At 38.7% G+C, this 23,672-nt stretch overlaps 2 protein-coding genes across 13 annotated transcripts in view; both read right to left on the bottom strand.

The window, feature by feature from the left end:
• mprip (myosin phosphatase Rho interacting protein) overlaps positions 1–11,561 on the bottom strand; it is a 51,454-nt gene extending 39,893 nt beyond the window's left edge. For 3 of the 9 annotated variants that reach the window (XM_030077269.1, XM_030077270.1, XM_030077273.1), the window contains exons 1-3: positions 10,581–11,559; positions 7,925–8,002; positions 5,213–5,278 (exon numbers count right to left, since the gene is read on the bottom strand). In XM_030077269.1, the coding sequence (XP_029933129.1) occupies positions 5,213–5,278; positions 7,925–8,002; positions 10,581–10,700 (264 nt within the window). In that variant the 5' untranslated portion in view covers positions 10,701–11,559. Of the gene's footprint in view, positions 1–5,212; positions 5,279–7,924; positions 8,003–10,580 lie in introns of all 9 variants that reach the window. The other 6 variants (XM_030077271.1, XM_030077274.1, XM_030077276.1 and 3 more) reach the window with 6 other exon arrangements.
• A 2,738-nt stretch (positions 11,562–14,299) lies between these two features.
• LOC115378114 (actin-binding LIM protein 1-like) overlaps positions 14,300–23,672 on the bottom strand; it is a 32,260-nt gene continuing 22,887 nt past the window's right edge. For 3 of the 4 annotated variants that reach the window (XM_030078258.1, XM_030078260.1, XM_030078261.1), the window contains 9 exons: positions 21,183–21,230; positions 19,876–19,958; positions 19,236–19,359; positions 18,246–18,313; positions 17,233–17,293; positions 17,121–17,128; positions 16,508–16,582; positions 15,381–15,461; positions 14,300–15,069 (listed from right to left, as the gene is read on the bottom strand). In XM_030078258.1, coding sequence (XP_029934118.1) covers positions 14,956–15,069; positions 15,381–15,461; positions 16,508–16,582; positions 17,121–17,128; positions 17,233–17,293; positions 18,246–18,313; positions 19,236–19,359; positions 19,876–19,958; positions 21,183–21,230 — 662 coding nt within the window. In that variant the 3' untranslated portion in view covers positions 14,300–14,955. The remainder of the gene's footprint in view (positions 15,070–15,380; positions 15,462–16,507; positions 16,583–17,120; positions 17,129–17,232; positions 17,294–18,245; positions 18,314–19,235; positions 19,360–19,875; positions 19,959–21,182; positions 21,231–23,672) is intronic. The other variant, XM_030078259.1, reaches the window with a different exon arrangement.

Raw genomic sequence — 23,672 nt, 5'->3', positions numbered from 1 at the left:
TTGCTATTATGTCATCAGAGGTGCTTTGTGAATTCTTCTTTACACCCACATACCTGCCCTCACCACCTGGATGATATGGTGTGTATGTTTCTCACATCACTACAACAAAACAGACAATTGCAAATCCTACATTCATCCTTTTTGTTTATACATCTTTCTTTTTATTCCTATCCCGCTAACTACTTCTCAGCAGTCCTTAGACAACTCAGACTCCTGTTCATGTGACCACAGAACTCCCTTCCTGTCTGAGACCCTGAGGCTTCTCCAACTTTGCAACACCTGTTCCTGACACGGCCTCTGCAGTCAAGCACTCTTGGTCCCAGGTGCATTTACTCTCTCTCTCTCACACACACACACAGTCAGAAACTTGTGAGGCTCAGCACAAAAAGGGACCAGAACTCTCTGTCCTATCCTGCCTTGCTCTCGTTTGTTACAGTGCTGTGCTTGATGTTTTTTCTACAGCTACTGTAGAATGGCTTGCTCACCATATGACTGAGCCTACACACAACCTCAGCCCACACATCCATGTGCTTTGCTTCCAGAGCATTCTGTCCTGTATCCCTACAGTTAGGGGAGAGACCACAAGCGCTTTCAGCAAAACAAAGAATGTCTCCATGTCCCATGTTACACATGTCATGGTCAACTGTTGTTGGACAAAGAGACAAAAACATGTTGCCTTGGCAACGCTCGCCTGAAATAACTTTGTGCTGGATTCCTCCGGGAGAATGTAGCTTGTAGGTTTAACCAATACCGCAGATAACAATATCTAAATTGAATCTATCTTATTACCTGACTTATAAAATGTGTTACCTCTGTATTCATACATTGTTGTTACCTCTGTATTCATGTATTCTTGCAGTGGTGTGCCACCACAGCAAGGAAATTTTAATAACAAGAGACAATCTGAAATTAACATAAATATTGTAATTGCATCTTAATGTAAAACTAAAAAGGTTTAGTCCAGTGTTTTAGAAGTAAGGGTTTATATTATAACCTCAACTTGAATCATAAATTAGGCCCAAACAGCAGCAGATTTGGGACAAAAATAGAATTGTCACCCAAAAGTACAACTGCTGCACAAAACAACAGAGGAAACACTGGAATATGTAATGCAAAAATTCAACAAAGTAGCTATGATACAATAAATGTCAACTCCTGTTTTTAAAGGTCTATGCCAAGAACAATCCAATAAAGCTGCACTGAAGCATTAGCCTTGCATGGCAGCACATGTTCTATGTAGGCCAACATGTTCCAGCCATTCACTCACCCTTTCAGTCTTTCAATCACTGACAGAACAGATTCTCTCTTTACCTCTCCTCTTTCCCCTCATCCTCTTTCAGATTTGGTTCTTGCACATTAACCTCTCTTCAAAGCCACCACTGGCCTTAGCAGAAAATGGTGGCAGTGGTGTGTCGTGCTGGGTGTTCACCCTAGGTGGGCAACCCCAAAAGATGGCTCAGAAGACTGTGATCTCTCCCAGGCCCTCGCTAACCCATTCCTCTCCCCCAGAGCTGTGCCACATCCTGCAGGTTGGGACCACAACCCATCTGGGTCTAGTTAGAGCCAAGACACCAGAGCCATAAAACTAGACCGGGAGGAAAACACAGGGGTACCTTCTCATCTATATCCCTAACCCCAGAGCTCTTATGTGGGGCTCTGATGTTAGCTGGAGCAACATTATATTCTTTTATATTGGCCAAAACTGCCAGTCTGGAGATTTAACATGATTGTGTTTACAATACTCAATTTAAATTTATGCTAATGTAATTATCTTACTTATAGTTAATCTTTGAAAGTACAAGGCCCAGAACATCTTGAATTGTACACAACTGCATGAAATATATCCAAGTGTGTAAATTTTGTGTCACCAATGGGTATGTACAAATACCACTTTTTCACTGGCAACAGTGATTCCAAGTGCTAACCTCTAATTCACAAACATTTTAATGCTTGTGCCATGTTCGCTTTAGGGTCAGACAGAGTCTCTAATGTGCTATGTGTCTGGAATTACTTTTCATCGCAGTGTGAAGGGTTATGGGTGCAAAACACCAGGCTTACAGTTCAAAGGGCCTTTTCTTTAGTCTCTGAGCTTTTCTTCCCATCAACCCATGAGCAATTAGTAACTTACAGCTGGCTTCCCATGAAGGAAAACCAGTTTTCAGTTAAGAGACATCAGGTTCTGGTTTGACAACAAAAATTGTGAACCAAAGAAGTGGGTAGCAGCGATTTGTGTGAGATAAATTAAGGAAAACTGCAGACAAAGTCATATGTGGTACAGTCCTTTAATATTTATCATCAGGGGCTGGTAATCTAGATGTGATATGAAGACAGTCAAGTTTCGTCAGCCCCAGACCAGCCTTCTGATTAGGCCTAAAGTTCACCAATACATATACAGTATGGTGTGCACATACACACCAGTGTATCCCTTACCACTGCAGCCCGTCAAGGCATCATCACCTATCCCACTCATGAACAATCAAATGAAAACTACACATTGTCATCTCAAGTTTTATCACTCAAAGGCACTGTAGCCCTAATAGCACTACACAAACCTAAAAGCCTCTAATCAAGGCTATCCAGTGTGCCAAATATCAGTTTCACTTCTTTGTTTGTCCACCAAGGGACCAGTGCTAGATGTGCATGCCACTTAGCCAAGTTTGTGCAGCTGTTTATTCAACAGCAAACTATTATTCTGATGTGCTTTGTGTGACAATTGAGGTTCTATATTTAGTGCCACTTGATATTTCTCACTCTACACCTACACCCCTCCTCCATTCCCTTTGATCCTCCTTTCAAAAAGGAGATGAAAAGATGAGGAGTGACACACAGAGGATGGTGAAAGGAAGGAGGACATCCTCCTCCTCCTCTTTCCTTGATCTCTCATGTACACACATCATACTCCTCTTCTCCCTGTCTTCCTTCTGCCATCATCATCTTTTACCACACAGATACAATTCAGTGGACTTAAGCTTTAATGAGACACTGTACACAGGATAATATTTCTCACCACATTTAATACAGTATGAATACCACTGTGGATCAGAGAAATCTCCCTACTCTGCTCTTTACTCTATGCAAACATTGCCTATCCATTCAATATGTGATTTCTGCCCAAGGAGTTCATGCACACAAAAACCCTGTTCTTACTGCTTCTTTTGTATAAGAGCTCTCAGTATGTCTTTCCTCACAGCATATGAATGAGTCAAAAATAACAAGCAAAGTACGGTTTCATCTGCTTGCTGTTTTCACCTCTCACTTCAAAAAACATCCCACACTTAGAAAAAAAATCTGTTGGGTAACACTGTTTTGGAACAATCAATATTTAGTGTGCCCACATTCTGCAGCACATATGATTGCACAAGAATCAAAAATAAATTAGAAAAATGGCCTACCAAAATATTAACTCAAAAACAATCCCAAAGGTCTACACATTATGCTTGTTTCACAGTGCATATATTCAAACACTAACAACACTGAAATCACTCAGATGTAGATGTCTGTAGACTTGAATTTGCCTGGCATTAAGTGTTTTTTCCAGTTTTCCTTTCAGGACAGGAAGTTGCCACGGGGCTCTTACACAATTGAGTGTGTGTGACACTTAAACAAACACATGCAGTCTTGTACACAACTTAAAAGTATCCAACATGTGGTGTCAATTCATTCCTTTTGCCACTGCTGTGCTGGTTAGCTAAGTGTTTAGCATATTAGCAAGATCCTAAACTATAAGCAGGACAGCCTTGCTGCTGACAGTGTAGTGAAAGGCCGATCACACATTCCAAGTATGCCTAAATGCTACTAACAGTAACACACAGGGAAATATGTTTGGCATCTGAAAATTCATACTTGGACAGCACAACACAATCTACACAGTCAAACCTTTCCAGTGTTTACAAGGAGTTAATGAGTTCCAAAGAAGGTGTTAATTGTTTCCTTTGCTGTAGCATCTTCAACTCTAAACCACTTTCATAAGCAGGACTGAACAACCATGAAATCAAACTTTTGCATATAGTCAAATGGCTGTTAACTGTTCTGGGTGCAGATCTTTGATGATGGTGTGAGCTAATGTGAAAAAATATATGGTTGCAGTGGTGTGGTGTATGAGTAGTGTTTCCACTACTGTACATTTATTCAGCGGCAGCCACTTGCCACTGTAAGACTTTTACCACCGTTCCTGTGGCATTTCACAATTTGATGAAGTGTTAAGTCACACACTGCAGAGTTGTTTTCAGACACTTTTATTCTGTGTGCAAGTGAGGCTGTACATTGTTGATGCTGGTGAAAATACATGCATTGAAGCCAAGCGCTGTACCTCAACACTGCACTGCTTGGCTATTTGGTGGGGAAAATTTTCCAATGGAGGGTCAAACTACAGAAACTTTTTGTTTTAGTTTTTTGTATAAGGCTATATAATATTTAATTTTATATATTTCTGTCAATACCATTATCTTTCAATTTTTGTATTTACATAACCTTTATCCAATTAAGAAGAAATGTTTTTTCTTTGTTACTTTTATGCTGTGCTTATATTTTTGTGTCAATTGGTTCATAATGTTGTCAGCTGTCATTTTATTTCTTTGATTACATCCCCTAATGCCCCTCTCCTGCTGAAAAACATTCTAGGGGGAATACTGGAGTGACACATGGTGACAGATTATTATTATTATTTTTTAACTTGTTAATTTTTTGATGGGGAATTCTGTTTTAGTCAAGGATGTCACCTAATAAACCATGCAACCAGCCAAATCTCAACCATCGCTAACTTTGTATGTGCTTACATGTGGCCATTATGGATGAAAACATGCAACAAGTAGGCCAGGTAAGACGTAGGTGACAGCTGGTATCTCCAAAAATACGTTGACAGACTGATTTCTTGTTATATGAAAAGCATAATAACCTACTTTCAAGGTCAGAACATCTGAAATTAGGCATAAAAAGAAAATAATGAACCCTGTCTGTTCAATGTTTTTAGACTACAGTTACATTAATGCGTCACTATAACTGTACTTTAATTGTGCCACTACAGTTTTCAACTTGTGGGCTCAAGTGCTCCTAAAAAAAAAAAAGAAAAAAAAAAAGCATATAGTCCTGGAACGTATTACATAGTAAATTGGTTGACGATGACAGCCACTTCTGCCATGGTGAAAACCATTCAGAGATTATTGCCCAGAGTTAACAAAAGCCAGCAGCCAACTGGGAGGAAGCTTTCACTCACCATCTCGTCCAGAGCATAGCGAAGTAAGCCATGCTCATAAAGGATGAAGAACCTCCTCTGCCACTTCTGCATGGAAAAAAACAGGAGGCCCAGTTAGTCATATAGTCCAAAGAATAATTGGTTTCAATGTCAGATAGATGACAGTAAATCACATGATATGGGAATTTATCTCAGAAGAGGCACTCGGTGACTCTGAGACATTCAGTTTATAAAACAAGGTTTTATTAAGAACAGGAATCACTCTAAACTTTCCAATGTAAAATCTTAGGCAGAGACTTATATTCATACTATGCAACAGTATCTATCTTCTTCATAGATTAATGTTGCACATCACTGACTCAGTACACCGTACAACCCAGAGTAGAGACTGGGCCAACACACACTCACAAGCCTCTGGGTTCAATTTGCCATGCAGTAGCACCCAATATGTTGGCACAGTTTCAACATATGCCACATAACTAGCTCTTTAAGACCAGTTGGATGACATTCTATCCCTATGCTTCAGTTAGGAGATCAATCATCCATCCAAGCTGAAGTTTTTCAAGTTTCTATGTGAGTGAAATGAATAAGAACAACAAGAGGAATCTGCAGCTGTTTTTCAGGCCCTATTTGAAAAATGAAGCAATGGCAACCTAAGTTTACTATAACCATTGTAGCCCTTTCACAGCAGAAAACCACTGACAATATTAATAAGCAAAAAAAAAAAAAAAAAAAAAAAAAAAGGTGTGCAAACATCTTTCTTGCTGGGTTTACAATAAATGTACAACCAACAGTACCCTGACAGTATCATGTCAGTGTCTGGTTAAAACGCAAGCACCTCACAACAGAAATGAATCCATGCCTCTTCTCCAGCACTGAAAAACTACCAGCTAAAACCAAGACACAAGGAGGTAAATTTATCCGTTGGTTAGAATGACATATCTGCCTATATTTGGGTATATGATATGATGCAAGTTTCCATTGATCTTCTTTCTCATTGGTTAGATCATCTCTCTATTGTCTCTTCCTTCCTTAATGCACCGTTTTGTCTCAGTGTTAAGTTTCGTGGCTCTCTTTCCTACAGTGACTGACCCATAAAATATTGAGAAGTGCTTTGTAACCTACAAGCCATCAGGAGGTCTGAATAAGGCTGCTGATAAGCCACCACTAAAGAGGCCATGTTCAAGGGTCATCATACTCTTATCCACATATGCCATTAAAGGGTGAAATGAAGCTCACAAAGGGGCTCCTGAAATAGACTCCCCACTGTAGTATCAACTCTGCAGTGTTGTTCATAGACAGAGAAGAACAGGGCCACAGACACAACTGCTAGTCAAGAGAGGTCCTTCAATACCCAGAACAATTCTTCACCTTCACATGACTCATCAGCCCTTTCTCTTTGTCATTTGTTCTTTGGTTAGTCAAAACCTCACCAGCCTGCTTACATCAGCACTATGCAACAGAGCGCCAATTATGTACCCCACAGTGAGAGGCTGAATGTCAGAACAGACAGAACATGTAAGTGATGATGTCAAAGCGGGAGCAGAGTGTTGACAGTAGTCAAGTTCAAGGCTCCAGAGTTGTTTTCCCCTGACCCATATGGAAGCCATCAGTGGGGTTGTGAGAACTGGGACTTTTCCTTCTCCTCCCCCACATCCTCCCCATTCCTCTTTGGGATGCTCCACCACAATATCATCTGGGAGCTGACAGAGGAAGCGGTGCTACAAAGGGAGGCTCCTGCCACACTACACCAGGGGAGCAGGTTTTGTGCAATAAAGTCAATATTATGCTCATTAATGCCTGAGAAAGAGGCTTCTTCTGATGGAGAGCCAAGCCTCCCACAGGAAACTACCCACTCCATGGCACAGCTTCAGGAGCCACAGCAGCCAGGTCTACTGTTCAGCTGCAGTTTGCCACTACAAACAATGTGAGGCATGCAGAACACAGCACCCATACTCTACAGAAAAAGCCAGCAAACACATTCTGTGCGATAGCAGCAGTAATTTAACCCATTTATTTATTTATTTTCGTAATTTAGAGACCTGTTAACCGATGATGTTGTAGCTACATTCAGCTGTCGGGATTTTATCTCCATGTCATGTTCATTTCAGGTCTTTATAGTTAAACTTAACGCTTTATACATAAGAAGTATTCTTCTCACAATTCTTTGAAAGGGGGAAAACCTGGGGTTATGTCATGTTAGCATGTTTATCTTTATTATTTATTTATTTATTTATTTATTGTATTTTATTTTATTTTTTTTACAACAATTCACTGCCAGACAACTGAGGTTTGTCACATGCTGTAGGACACTGCAAGGAATGCCAGAGAGGATGAACAACAATCAAAGGAAAGTTTACACACATCAAATTTAGTATATCCCTCAGTCACTGTCAACTTACCTGACGCTATCTGTCCTGAAGTGCTATACCCCACCCACCTGGTACGTCAAGCAGGTAAGAACAAAAGCAAAGATCTGCAGCTACTATCTGACCCAGGTCAAGGAACACAAAAGAGCCACTACGGATACTAGTTCAGGTTGCAGACAACGGAGCAAATGAAGTTATTCCTTTAAAAGAGCATTATCTTTTTTACCACCACCTTTTTTACTACCACAAGAGCTTTCATTAAAGGAAAATTAATTCCATTTGGAAAGAGGGTGAGGAGATTAAACAGTGCTCATGTTTGATTATAATTAATTTAAAGTTTATTAAACATTGTGAACCCACTTACCCGAGATCTGTGTAAGGGATTGTCAAAATTTGTTCCCTCAGGTGCCAGTAACAACCATCCTCCATATATAGGTTTTGCCTAGTGGGGGCAAAAAATAAAAAATAAAAGAATTACAGTGTGCAGGCAAATACAGAGACAAATGATCAATAGTTCTATTATGCAATCTTTAATTCATTCTAGGTAGCAGCATCTCAGAAATGACTGCAGGCTTGCTTCCAGTTCAAACTGTGGCCTTACATCCAATGGCATTACACTGATGCAAACCCATCTTAATCTAACTTTAGGATCGTGTATGCAGTACAGCAGATGAATTCGCTTACTTTAGTTTCATTTTATTGGGCAATTTTAAAATATCAGATATGAAGTTTGTATAAAAAAAATTGTCATGGATAGCAGAATAAATTTTAGAGTTATTTCAATTGTGGTGCTTGATGTTAGCTGGCTGTTTTGAGTCAACTGCGACTAAGCTACATTCTCAAGCTGGCTGTATTCCAGATCACCATGCCGCCCTGGAAAAAGGGAAAGGCTAATGCACGTGATTTTCTCTCTGATCCCTTAAGTGGGTGGGTTGGTGAGTGGAGGGGGTAAGAGGCAAGAGGAGTGGAATAAAAACAGGGGATGAGAGGTAAGGCAGAGAAGTAACACAGAGACCTAGAATTTGTCTGGCTTGAGATTTGCAATTCAAACATCCTGTACTAAGAAGTGCAAGCTGACTCTAAGGCACAACTCTAGTAACACTAGTAGCCTGCAAAAGATTGTTAAGTAACAACTTTAGCTGAAGGACTTGCTTTGTTGTGCCAAACTGTAGCAAGGTACAGCAGCACTAACTTTACTAAACATGTTTAGACAGAATAAATCTGACCTACACTAAAACAGATTAGCCAACAAATTAAGTTGCATAATTCCATTACAGTCCTGCAGCAGTGAAACAGTAGCCAACAAACTGAGCCCAAAAGCTTTGACATTTACAACAGCCTGAAACCTCAATGTCCTCTAACCTATCTGTGGTTTTGATTACAACATAACATCTTGCCCTGTAATGCCATTTCTAATCTAAAATAAACCCACTTTCACTGTCATTGCAGGGAGCTACAGTTCATGTCTCAGATGAATTCCTTTACAGGCAAAACGGTGCAACAGGAATTTTGAATCCAAAGTCAAAGATCCACCGAAAACCCAAGATTTTGTGTGCATTCTTTTGGGAAGCATGGTCCACATCTGATGCATTATTCAAATGTACACACAAAGTCTTATAAGTATGAAAGCTATTGTACTTTGTAATGTATAGAGAATACGATGGCACTGTAGGTGTGCAATGCGCCAATTTCAGGATAATGTTATAATCCATACTGGATTACGCTAAGGTTAGGAAAAGAGTCCTATCTCTCCTGACATGGCCAAACAGGAAAACCCAATAGCAAGTTTTCCTGAGACAGGATAGATGAGATGGATCTAGGTCAGGTTTTACCCTTCATTGGTTAAACGGAGTCATTTGAGCGTGTTTGTCTGTGTTCATTTCGCAACCCCCCATTCCCTCCCATCATAATGACTATGTAATACTGCAGTGAGAACATGGGCCCTGTAGTGGTGAGTGGGTGGGTGGGGTGGAGGAGGGTAAATACTGAAGGAATGACAAAAGTTCTGGCTGAAAATATGTTTGGAATGAGATTCACAGACCCTACGTATCCTATGTTTAGTAGGCTTTTTCATTAATGAGTCTTCAGTCTCTGGCAAATGATAACCTTTGACTCAGTGTAATCCTCGGAGGATAAGCTTGATAGCCTTTGAGTCAGAAATTCCACTGGGAAGCACAATAAACCTCAAGTCTATTTCCATTCCTGCAGAGAGGCTGTTGGCCATGATGGAAGATGGTACAGGAAAATATGTACAGTGTTTGCTGAATCCTCATCTAACTCCCTTAAAAACATTACCAGCACGAAAAGCATCACTCTCACAGTCACTGCACTTGTGTGGATCATTAACTTTTTAACGCTTGAGAGCAGTGAATTCAGGTAAATCCTGACCTGTCCAGTAAACAGCTTAACAAAAGGCTAGTCACTGTAGAGGCCAAACGAGTTCAATGTGACCTGATGCTACTGTTCACAACCTGCTGATACCCATTACACATTCTTTTAGTAGTATGAAGTGCTTAGTATGAGATAAAGGCACACTAGTATAACATCACTTCTTCAAAGGCTTCCAATCCCCAGTGGCTGTTATCTGGGCATAGAAAATAACATTCAGAATATCACAGATTATTAGGCTATTGAAGACAAGTGACTGTTGAAATGCCTTAAGAGCTTGTCAAACAGCAAGCCTCTAATTGGTGGTTACCTTCTGGTTACGTTTCTTTTTTTAAGTTTGAATCTACATTTAAAAATGCCAGATTCGACAAAAATAGTCATCATTGTGCATGATGTAGCAAGGCAGGGAACTGAATGGAGGCCTATCTGCATGAATTAAGGTCAATACGCACCCTTGGGCTGCAAACCAATTATGCCCAATTAACCAAACCTTTGTACTTGGCCTATGTCTGACACATGACAAACTATTTGAAGCGCACACATAAAAACACACTTTGAATCGGAAAAATTATGTTGGCATGTCACACATATCAGTTTCTCTAAATTATGTGAATAAAAGTGTTTGTATTTACCTGATTTAAATCCTCGTCGTTCAGCAAATGGGATTCTCTGGGTTTGAAGCAGTTCTGACATTTACTTTTATTGAAAATATTAGCTTGAAATTTCCGACAGGGGTTGTCTTTAGAGGACATGATTGATTTATTAATTCATATGACGCCACTTGATCAAAATACCTCAAAGTCTTGTTAAGACAGAAAAACACAGATCGAACAGAGCAGACTGCTCAATTCCTCCCTTCGGATAGGTTGGAGTCAATTTGCTGACGCCGAAATAAAATGAGAAAATAACTTTCTAGAGCAAAACCCATCCAAAATAAAGCAAACTGTCGAGTAATAACAGCACTTTGTCCACCTGCCAAGGCTGTTAACCCGGAACCTCGGCGGCAGAAAACCTAAAGTTAACGTTAAGTCATGCCAATGATAGTCATCTTGCGTGAGCGGGTTGCCTCCCACTATTCAGTTACCGCTGGTCTGCTAACTTTAAAAAAAAAAAAAATGAATCCACTTGAGTGTTATCTTCACTGAGAAGTTGTCAAATAAACCGACGTCAGCGCAGACTACTGAACAGTCCCGTTTTTCCTTTTTTTCTTGTTTACGTTTTCCACCAGGATTATGACGCTACGACGTTTCACAGGTGACATTCCGGCCTCGAGCTCACTGCAACGGTCCCGTCACCAGCCCAGCCTCCATCAGAGAAAACGGCACTAACGTTACCAAGGGAGCGAGTTCACTTTCGCCTCTCGCTCGCTCTCTGTCAAACAAGTAATATAGAATTCATTGCCGTTCAGTCAGTTTCACACTTGTGATGTTATTCTTCGGGACCAATCACAGTATCCAACTTTAGAAACGCCATCGAGTCGGTAGTCACGCCGTCGGGTCCATGGCGCTTAGGTTCCGTACGCCGTAACACCCATGTAACTCGCTGGGAAACGCTTTCCACGGTTGATGTTTTCGTGAAAATCCTTCTGCAGGACAGCCAGTAGGTGGAGGGAGGAGGCGGTGCCGGGAGGGAGTGAAGGGCTGAGTAGCATCACCTTCGACCAATCAGAGATACGCAAAAGCCCACACAGCCGCTCCAAGTTGTCATTATCTCCAATAGAAACCTCAAAAATCTCCAGTGCTTTAGCTCAGGGCAGAGCCATGGCTCAGGCTCGGGGTAGGTGGGCTTTAAAGAGCTCATTAAAAAAAAAAAAAAAACTAACTTCCGGATAGATAACTGTGTGGATCCAGTCTGGCATGAACCCCCATGTTACTCTATCTAAACAAAGTTATGTGTATCTATTATGTCTCTTGAAGTTTATCTTTTCTGTTTCCATTTCTATTATCTGGTTTGGTTTGATGTATTTTCATGTGCCAATTTTATTCTAAATCCATATTAACAAGGCAACCTAACAATTAAACAAATAAAGAAAAACGTTTGTTGACACATGCGTCCTTTGGCAGATGAAAACACTCCTCAGCATGGACAAATTGGTTGTCAAATCTCCAATTTGAACTGTGAACCAAAGTCCTTAAATGAGATTGCCTGGTAGGGGGTTTATTTAATTATCGCAAGTGACTTGGAGAAAATCACAGGCTGCAACACATTGTGTTCAGTTCTTTGACCTGTGCAAGGCAAAAGAATAAAGCCTTTCCAGGAGACGCACTAAGAGCTGTGCCAAAAGTCTGCTCTCCCTTTACTGCATGAATTGCTATCAAAATGACAAATAAATACTGACATTTAAGTGAGGAGATGTATTGTACAGACTCAATGCAGGAAATAAAAGGTTAATGTTAATGTTATAAAAGTAGGCTACTTGTATCACTGAAGTGACACTGACCAATCACAGATGAATTACACTATAACCTAGAGCTTGACCATGACACTGAGAAGATGATGTAAGAGTGAATAGAAATATACCTCAGATATACTGCAGATGCTGGGTTTACAGCAGAACAGAGAAAGCTCTCTGTTAAATACAGACGTAAAAGAAGTCTGGCAGGTGCTTGTGTTAAAAATGGAAACAAGCGTGTTACCTCAAGCTCTCTGGTCAAAGTTTCTTATTCCAGGCTCCAGTGCACCATCTGTTGGTGTGAAATTTCTAATGCCTGGGTCCAGGCCACATGCACATGAAGAGCAGTGTGATCAGTATGGAAATAAGTCTTAGGCTATTGCTTTTGCACAAAGCCAAACCCAATGGGAATTGATGAGTGAAAAGTTAGTCAATTCTGTGATTTGCCAGGCATGTGGCCTGTGGCCTGTGGATTTACAATAAGTGTGAATGTAAAATCTAAAGTGGTTATGGTTTTATGCAAAAAGAATATGTCTAGGGCTGTACCAAATTTAGATCCATACTCACATTTAGTTGATTTTATGGTGACATTTCATTTGATTTGTGCTCAACATTTAATGTTTTATATCAGCTTTGTAAAGGCTACTTTGCCCATTACATTGCATAAATATAGTCATGAAAATTTGGCATGAAGTTATGGAAAAGTCATGGACAAGTTCTACAATTGGCAATGAGTGTGAGAACACAGATGGAAGTGCAGTTGGGGTTTCCTTCACTTGCTGTCTGCCTTGCTGTCCTAATTTTCTTGCTCAGGAATTCTAAAAAAAAAAAAAAAAAAAAAAAAAAATGCCACAGGAGGGTAGGAAAGATGGACTTTCATTCAAATGTCTGTCACTTATAAGTAAAAATGATATTTTTAACAGCATAATCATTGATAATTGTGATTTGCATGAGACTAAAGCAGAAGAGGCTGAGTGAGCAGCAGCCATAAAACAGATAATATCTGTGCAGAAAATGCCAAATAATAACAACAAAAAAAATTCTATCTTTATGGATGGGTTCTTTCAAATCCACAAGATGAAAAATGACTTTTTTCAGTTTCCTGGTTGATGTCTTACACTATTAGACACTTCAAGAAGACGATGTAGAAGAAACTCATCAAAATTATGCAGAGAAATGTGCTCAAAACAGATAACTCATCTTACTTTCAGAACTTCATTCTTCCCATAAATGCTCAGAGAAAGGAGGCTTATATGACTTGCAAATTTTAGTGGGCATTTTAATGAAAATCTCTTTGGATGCTCGAAGTGCTGTGCTAGGAGAGTGTTGTCAAGGTAACATGTATGCAATGATTTAATTATATTCACCACAAATGTAAAAAAAAAATGCCCATATTAAAGTGTTAAATCATTAAGTATTCACTTAACAGTCCATTAACGCACCTTTCAGTGTTAGCCTAGGTTAATAATACACAAACACACACCTCTCAAAAATGTGTTTTATTCACTGTGCTGTGCTTCAACATTGTGTATTCATGACCAGGAAACGGCCTCAAGGAGAAGCAGAGAGAAAACATCAGATAGTAAAAACAGTGATAGTAAAGGGAAATGCATCAAGCAGGGTAATGAAGTACTCATCAGATAACCCATATCTGAATTCTCTTTGTTGTAAAAATAACAGCGTCTGTATTTCTCTCTGCTTTCTGTAGGCAATTCTACGTTCAACTGTGCAACCACTGAAATTTACTCTACTGTCTTAGTTCTTGCATCCAGTCACGTCACTATACATTGCCAACTGATATTATAGAATTTATTCATTTAACCACTTAAATGCAAGAATGATATAAAACAAACTTCTAGAAATGCAATCTGTGATTTAAAAAAAAAAAAAAAAAAAAAAAAAAAAGGGTCAAGACAACAGTACTTTATGATGAATATTAATTATGGCAACCCAACTGCAACCAGCATTTACAACCAGTTTTTTTAGTAAACCACCCAAACATCCTCATACAAAAGATTCTCATTACCACCAACCCTTTCTAAAATCATATTTGGTAAGGGAATTCAGACCTAATTTTCTCAGATTTTCAGAAGGCAAGAAGAATAGACACATTTTTGAAAATGTTCAATGATTCTGTGGGGCTTTATAAGCACTATGAAAAGGCCTTATGTTGCTTTATGCGCTGAAGTCTGAAATCCTGTCAATGACACCACTCTGTTGTACCATTTTATCTTGCTTGAAACAGGTTTATAATGTGTTCCAAGTCATTTGTAAGACATGTATAAAAATTATAGGCACCACTGACTGCATCACTAAGTAACTATCAAACAAAATGTGGACTGGGGTGCTCTAATAGTGGGAAAGACTTATAACTCAGACTTATAATGTCCGTTTACAGGACATAAAACTATTCATCATTTATCACGCTGCTGAAACTAATTGGAAGCATAATATTGTGTCCTAGTTAGAAGGTGGTTTATTCTTTGCTTAGGCAAAAGATGATTTATTCATGTGTGAAATGCAAATGGATAAGCATAACACAACAATTCAACAACTAGAACTTGCCATGTATATTGACTGTCGTTAATAAATTAAAACATGCACTGGTGTGGTGTCTAGAAAAGATTCACTTTCCTCTTCATGTCATTGCGCTTCCAAAGTGGAAGTTTGTCAAATTCCTGCATCTTCATGCCGAAGATTTTAAAGAACAAATCCGGGGCCAAGTGACGCTGCAGAGGAGAGCAGGAGACAGTGAGAGAGAGCGTTAGTATGGAGGAGAGCTGCATTAAAACTGATACTATAGTAAATACTTCTGCAGCAGCAACTGGTGCCACTTTGTATTGAAAGAGCAGATCTACCCTCACCAAAATACCAATTTACACACTCAAGCATTATGAGTTTGAAAAATTTTTGAAATAGTTTTGTCTCTGTTTCTTGTTCCTGTGCAAGCACTGACAAAAATAATGCCAAGCACTAAATCCTAATGTAAATGAAAAGAAATTGGTCATGTTTTAAGGATGCATTTTTCACATCGTAGTACCTCAAGTCTTGTTCTGTCAACATCCTTGGGTAGCTTAATACGACCTCTGTTGGCTACATTGAGCATTTCGTACGGGTACACCTGGGGAAAGAAGAGATGGGCTCAGAATGCTATGCAAAGCAATTACACATGCATGTTCTCAACAGAAAGAAAAAAAAATAACAAAATAAAATGAAATAGCATGATCTCTTGCACACTGGATGCAATGACTCACTTTGTTGGGTTTAGTCATGCACCATGCAGCTATGTAGGTGTCTAAAAACACAGCACATTTAACACTGAGAGTCTGTGTGGGATGTTGAACATGGATATTGTAAGAAGAAGAAATAATTTGCCAATGCTAATATTAAATCTTAGCTTTTAATACGCTATGGCTACCCACAACTCTAATACTTGATGTTCCAAAGAGAAAATAGGAGCCATCTACCACTATTGGTATATGTGAAAACACATTTTTGCAGGAAAGATAATGCTGTTTTAGCAAGGTGACAAGGGTTGTGTAATTGAGGTGAAGCACAGAGCACAGATTTACACCATGTAATTATAACGAGGCGAAGGTAGTCTCCAAGATATTATTATAAAAGTACATCCACTCCAAGGTCTGCAAAGGCAGTTTCACCACTGCTCTTCTTGTCTGGCTTTATTGTGGAGTGGGAAACTAGACTGGAGAAATGCCATTCCAATTGTTCCTAATGTATGATCACATAATGTGAAGGTGGTAATTTATTTTTTCATTGAAACCTCAGGAACTGATGTCAATGCTAAGCTCATGTTTAAAGTCTATTCTTTGTAAAATCTCATTCCAAAGTACTAAAAAAAGTCTTAAGCTTAAATGATATTTAAATTATACTTTTAGCCTTCATTTATATATTATTCTTTAACACAACAGAAAGAGTAAGATGAGGGTTGCTCCTGTGTTTGCACATTACTGTAAAGTATGCACAATAATATCTGAGAATTTAGGACATTAAATATGCATCTGCTTCATTATTGTTATAGCTTAAATGCAATGGGTGTAGGTGCAGAAAATTATATGCCTCGTATAGACTCGACTGATGCATAACCGTTTGTATAGTGTTGAAATTATGACATAGTGTTCATATATACAATATATAAATAATACTTGCTTTTGGCTCCAACAAATTAGGCATAGACTCTCCTCTGTCCATTCGTGCTAATGGACGCTGACCTTCATGGATGAGCTACAGAATGGAGCAAACAGATGTAATGGAAAATGGTCTTGCCAGCATTAATCACTAGAAAGCTCAAAGCCAGATGACAAAACCAAGCCATATTTGATGTTGCATGAACAAAACAAAAAGCATCCATGTTTAGAGCCGGATATTTGGTGAAACATGCATTGTGGTTAAAAATGAAGATTTTTTTTCGTCTTCTTCTTCTTCTTCTTCTTCACAAAAAACATGTGCTTACAGCTTAGGAGTAGTCATTAACTATATTTCCAATTAGCCATAAAAGACTCAACAATCGAGTAAAGTTACCATGTATTTAGTGCGTTAAATAATACAAATAAAAATAATAACAACAAATGAATAAATGCAAAGTCTCATTTCTCTTGAAGGACTGAATCAAAACTTCATTGGCTGTATATCCTTCATCTTGCAACACGCTGGTGCAGACAATGAGCGGTGAAGTCAGACCCTTGAAAACGCAGTGAACCAAACAGGAAGCAGCAGCATGACCCAGCATTCAAGATTGTGAGCCGAGGTTCCTCTCACATACCTTAAAATCTTAGAAGCAGGGGAAGAAAGACAACACGCATTCATATTTAGGATATTATCAACTTGGATTATAACAATATCAAATAAAACAGTGCAAGTGTGTGCGTACTTACTTCTGACTTCATCACTGAAGTCCCCATAGCTGTTGTGCCGGGAGAATTCAGATGATTGTGGCTTTATGAGAAGCAAACATATTAAAAAAAAAAAAAAAAAAAAAATGTTGTGTTTAGTTTTTCTGGAACCAGTAACTGAATCTGCATTCCCAGCCACTTGAAAGTCATTGTAATTCAGGGTCTGGCCTGAGTTATTTCTCAGGGGAGTCCATTCAAGTGGTTGGACTAACTTCACATGGGGTTTTAGTGTCACACTAAAGCTACACAATATTTAGCCCGAAAAATACAATTTTATGTTCTTGCCTGCATCCCTTTTAAAATAAAAATAGCCGTGTTTGCAGAAAATGCTTAGAAGTCACTTTCACTCCAATAGCCTATCCTGCAGAGTGGAGGTGATTCAAAATTCAAAGAGGAGGTGAATGCTTGATATAAACAGCCCTGCTGGACTGTCATTAGTCAGCTGGTGACCTTGCATTTGAGGCCGTCAGATTTAACACATATTGAAAGAAAAAGCACTCCAGAAATATGGATTTTTCAGAAGACTAATCTAAAAAATGTCAGATTGAAGAAGGCCTGATGTTTTGGAGTCATTCACTTTAACTATTCACCTGTAGATGATGAAGAATGATTCATATTCAGGATGAGTACATATTTAAACCACGTATCACAGTGATTGTTATCCTAATCAAAACTGGCGATATTTGACCTAACTTGAAAGTTACTGCCTCAAACTCATTCATGTGCCCCTTCATTCATTATCAACATCTTTACTAGGGCATTGTTAAAATTTAATTTGCCTGTCTTTGTCGTTGAGAATTTTGTAGTTCCCCTGTGCCAAAGCCCATGGCTTTAATAATGACCAGTTGAGCTCGTTGATCACCAGCAGGATTATGCAGCCAGTAGCAAGCAACGTGTGCTGGACTAACTTCAATGTACTGAATCCATGCAAGTTCAATCATAATAAACTGTTAGAAAATCAATTAATAAAGAGATAATGATATTAGTGTTCTTACCAAGTTGAGGCAGTTGTGACCATACCCAGGCAAAGAGGATGTTTTGGACGTGGCGGGATTTGGATCTACTGTATGAGAGAGTTAAACAGCAGGTAGGTTACTACAGGTCATAATGGCACTTTCCTCAGCTTAACTATGACTTAAGCTGAGATGATACAACCTCAGCTCATATGCTATTCTTCTGCTAATCATTCTGTTGATTTCTCAGTAATGGCCTTGGAATTTAAACAGTTGGATGTGAGTTATTCACTGTCACCGGAAAGTTTTTGCTCATGTGGATATATCTGTTATTGCACTGCTTCAAAATAATGGAGTAATGGAGACTTGCACAATCCTAATTCTTAAATTATGGTGCAGATAATTTGTTTGTGTTGCCAAATAGTTGTGACACAGCATTGCAAAGCATCATTTATGGAGCTGGAGAGTCTTTTATGTTTTCTTTTCCCTTGATTACCCTATTAAACCAAATGAAACTAGAGCTTGTCTCTGTGCCACCATGTACCAAGTTTTGAAAAATGGCGGAGGACTTTAAAGGGTTTACTCTCATTTGCTCTGTGGTAATCATGGATGTAACTCTGCTCACCAAGCTAAGGCAGAAATGCAAAGGGTGGTGTAACACCATTACCTCATTGCTGATCTGTTTTGGATTGCTTTGGTGATGAAAAGTGAGAAATACGGCATTTTAAAAAAATCTGTCAATATTTAAAATTGTGATGCACTACATGCAACCAAGGGATAAGTCATGATAAGTCATTTATGGATGAATGCCTAAAACCTAATCCTCTGTTGCTTGTAGTGTGTCACAATTTGGAAAATCTAATAGGATATCAAATAGGAATCATCACAACCCCCCTTACATCAGACCCTTGGAGGTTGATCTCAATGACAGCCTCTGTTGTCAAAGAGCTCCGGTTACTTTTACCATGCCAACATCAAACATCTGGCTCTACATTTCAGCCCAGTCTGTCAAGTAATGGACAGAATTATTACCAGCTATAGGGAGGGAGGGTGGGGTGTTTGAGCGCTGGGCAGAAACACCGCAAGTGTCCTTTTCTCTGTTAATGTCTTTCTTCATCTCATCATTCGGGCTAAGTTTCCCCACACCAAGTTGGATCTATAACAAGAACATGTACAGAAACATAAAAAGGAGAAAAAGTGACTGTTGTACAAACGAATTACAATTTGTATTATAATGCATTTTGTTTCACTGCCTCTTTTCCTTTTCTTTTAAGGCAGGTTTGGCAGCTATTTAAGTGTAATCTGTAGTGGCTAAACTCCTAAAATGTAAAATGTTAATGTCGTTCTAAAGGTAATTTTTTGTTCTGAGCAGACAATATCTGCTGCACCAAAGAGTATGTCTGTAGTTTGTGGTCAGCAGGACAGGCTTACTGTTGCTTTACCACAAGGTCACAGCTCCCCATCAGCCATGTGACCTGGCAAAAGTCACTGGACCCAAACTAGTGCATGTTGCTCTGCATTAAAGTCTCACTTAAACACCTGAAAATGTTTTTTCATAGTTACTGTTTTGCTGCTGGATTTTGCTTGTAGAACTGTATGGTCACATAGGTGATATTAGTGTCATGATTAGATTTACGGTTGCACAACATATTGCTGATTGTGGCCATCTCACCTTTCTCAGTGCTTCCTCTTGCATCTGTGGATTTTTCACATGATCCGCCTTTTCACCTGGTGATTGAGTTCTTTCTTCTGTTCCTGATGAACAGAAGCCAGCAAAACACAACCTTGTCATTGTAGTTGCCATAACGTCAGCAACGAGAGCATTCATTGAAGTCTAACGATAAAAAAGAGGGCAATATCTCTGTATTTCTGGCAGCATGTAAACAATGTGTAATTACCAAGTGGTGAGGCAGTGTCATTCTGTTAAACAGAAACAGGTGGCCTTGAACAAGACACCATGTTGATCGATGAAGTGCTACTCTGAAGTACTTGATTTGCAGGCTGAGACAGAATTTCCCCAAGAGGATTAATAAATATCATACTGAATCGTATCGCATCATGCTAAGCTGACCAGACGATGTCATCAGTATAGCCACTATGCCTGAATGTGAATCGTGGATTAGGAGAACTGATTTATCAGGGCAACAGTGAGAGTAAACAACATTTTGAATGGCTGCTAAATAAAAAGAACTTTCATTTAAAAAATAAATACTTTCTCAATCCCAGCATAACTATAATCTACAGAACCTTTAGTTCAGTTTTGGATTGCACATTGCACATTTTGAAGTGCAATGTGTGGCATCATAAGAACATTATAAGCTAATGATAAACAAATTAGTCAGTTCAGAAATTACATCCATTCTAAAACTTCTAAAACTTAATGAACATGTTGTGACTTTTTCTGAGAATATTAATAAAAATGTTTTATGTATTAAATTATTATCATACAGTGCTTCACAGTATATTGTATCATATGTGTGTTACTCAAAGTGATTAGAACTGTTTTTTTTTTTTTTTTTTTTTTTTTTTTTTTTTTAAATGGCTTTATTTTGACTTGACAGTGACAAAAAGTGGGGAAAGGGAAATGTGTTTTTGACCAGCTAACACTGGACTTTGTTCACCAGTTAAATAATTGTGTTTTCTCAGTAAAATATCATAATCATTGGATTGGTGTAATAGGGCTTTCAGCTTATAAAAAAGCTTAGTTCAAGTTGATAGTGGGTTTTAGAGGAAATCAAAATGATCACAGGAGTACATTCACTCAAGTGAAACCAGTGATTACAGTGTGAAATTACATAAGCAAGTAAGTCAAATGTTGACAATACATTCATTTGTAAGAGCACACGCTCACACATAGACACATCCATTATAACAGCAGAACAGGGACAACAATCAATAGCTTTCAAGCTATTTTTAATGTTCTTCATTAGTATTCAAATGATGCATTAAATATTTACTGGAAAGATAAATGTTGCATACCATGCTGTTTGTATATTGGAGGTTTTCTATACATGTTGAAGCCTTGGTCTGCAGATAAAAAATAAATGCAGGGTCAGCGATGACCATTCATTTGGTGGCTATTATGGAAGTCCCACTTCATGCATGTCTCCTGCATGTCTCCTGCATTAGTACTGCAGATGGTTTATAAAACCACACTATTATATTGTACATTACAACTCTACAGTCTCTCAATCAGCTAGTTACAAAAACATTGCTAATGTTTAAGTGAACAGAGCCATAGATTTTCAAACAGCTGCTCTGGATATGATGTAAAAAGTGCAGTAGACGTTCAGCAAGCATGCAGTAATAAGTGGGACTTCTGCGATGGCTGCATCTTTATTACAAAGTTACTACAGAATACAGACCAGACTGTGTAAGTTAGTGATGCCAGGGTGAGTTTGGAAGAACATATGTTCATGTGCAACACAAAAGTAAAGAAGATGAAAGGAAAGGAAAACAAAGGGCAGAACAAGTGGTAAGTTGAACAAAGATGACAGCGCATTTGAAGAAATCTGAGGGTCAAAGTGCACACTGAGCTATTCCCACAGATCATAACAAGGAATAAGTCACAACTCAAGAATCCATTTATGGTCTCCCTCAGCCTAGCCATGTACAAAGTCTCTGTATCAAAGGCAAAACCCTGAGAACTAAGACATGCCTGTGATTATCAGCCTGTGTAATTTGAACCTGCTTAATAGTCAGTCAATAGTGAGCTGATTTTGCTGACTCACAGAATGACCTGTCAAGGTCAAAGCTATTTAAAACAAGGGTGATTACATTACAGAGACATCAAAAACGACCCTTACAATTCCCTGCTGCCTTCACAGTCACCTTCACAGTCACTTTCTCCAATTCCTTATGAAAAGAGCAGCAGCTAATTTTACATCTGACATCACAAACTCACGTCCTTGTTTTCTGGTTTCCAGCTTTGCAAGGATGATTTATTGATTGGACAGTATGAATTTGTAATTGTGCTGTAATCTTCCTTAATAGCAAGCAGCACTTGTGAGAAGCAGAAGGAAGGGATGTTCTGTGCTGTTTAACTATAAGATTAGGATGATCAGTGATAAATTGATGGTTAACAGAGATAAAAATGATAAATAGATAAAGTGAACATAGCAGAAATTAGTTAATACATTTTGAATTTCCATGCAACTGTAGGGTGTAAGAAAGTGGCATCAGTGCTTTTGCATCTTCAGTTTCATCTGAAGACATTCATTCCTCAAAGGGTGTATTTCATGTGTTAAGGAAAAACAGCGACAACAGAATAAAGTTACAGACCACTTTCTATATATAGACAATGTGTCAGAAAATTTGTGAGTAGAAGTGATCTTTAGTTCACCACCATAAAAAAACACACAGTTTGTCATATTTTATCTAGACAGATGATAAAAGAGGCTTTTAAAAACTGCCAATACCCAACACTCCCATCTCTTTCATGCCTGCTGCAATAAGCACTGTTTCACAGAAATGTGTGAAGCTGGGAACAGGCATGAAAGCCTGTTGAGGTTTATAAATAACTGCTTGATGGAGAAGTTTTTCCATTTTCAGCGAACGCATTTAGTGACCCATGGGTGAGGGCGGAAAAAGCATCAAAAAGAAGAAAAAGTACTGCAAAGTAAAATACTCAAAACAGGAAAAGAGACATAAAAAGGGCAGCGGGATGCACAGTAATAAATACTTGTGTCCTGTCTCCTACCTGAAATGAAAATGTTTAGGGTTCAGAGAGAAAGACAGGTGAACCAGTAGATGGCTCAGTGCCTCCAGCAAAGAACAAGCCCCACTCTTTCAGAAGTCACATCCCATTCTTTCATATAACCCTCCACTGCTTGGTGCAGTTTTCCATTTGGGAATCTGGCCCTTGCACTTGCTGCAAATGTTTATAACCCTAACCCTGTTGCACTCATTTTAATTCATGGTTGGTAAAAACAAAAACTAGATGTCTAATTGTAAAATGTAACGACAAACGGAAAAGGAAGGAATATCAGGCAGAATACTTCAAATTTATCCTAAGAGGACAACCTTAAAATGATAAAACGTTTTGACATGAGTGTGTTACATTTCATGTAATCAATAGAATCAAGGTCAAATTCCTTAGAGTCAGGGTCAAAGGTCATTTATGAGGTGGTTACTCCCAGTCATGGAGGTTTTTTTTTGCTCGTTAACATCATTTCTCACTTCGATGAAGAGGAAGCAATTCAACCTCATCAACACCACCCTCATGTTCTTCATGTTCTTTATCATAACTGTCCTCACCTTCCACATTAGCACTGCCCTGCCCAATTTAGTTGGGTTGTTAAAAAAGAGGTAGGTTTGGGGATTTTTTGCCCAAAATTGTTTGTAGTTTCAGTAGTTTAATGCATCAAAAATGGCAAAAGAGTTATTTAATTTTTGACTTACCATACACTTTATTTATCTGCAAAATGTGAACTACTCATTTCATTACCTGTAGTGAACCTGCTCCCCAAC

This window comes from Myripristis murdjan, chromosome 19, assembly GCF_902150065.1.
Source record: "Myripristis murdjan chromosome 19, fMyrMur1.1, whole genome shotgun sequence".
Lineage (NCBI taxonomy): Eukaryota > Metazoa > Chordata > Actinopteri > Holocentriformes > Holocentridae > Myripristis > Myripristis murdjan.
This window is presented reverse-complemented; position numbering and strand designations above follow the sequence as displayed.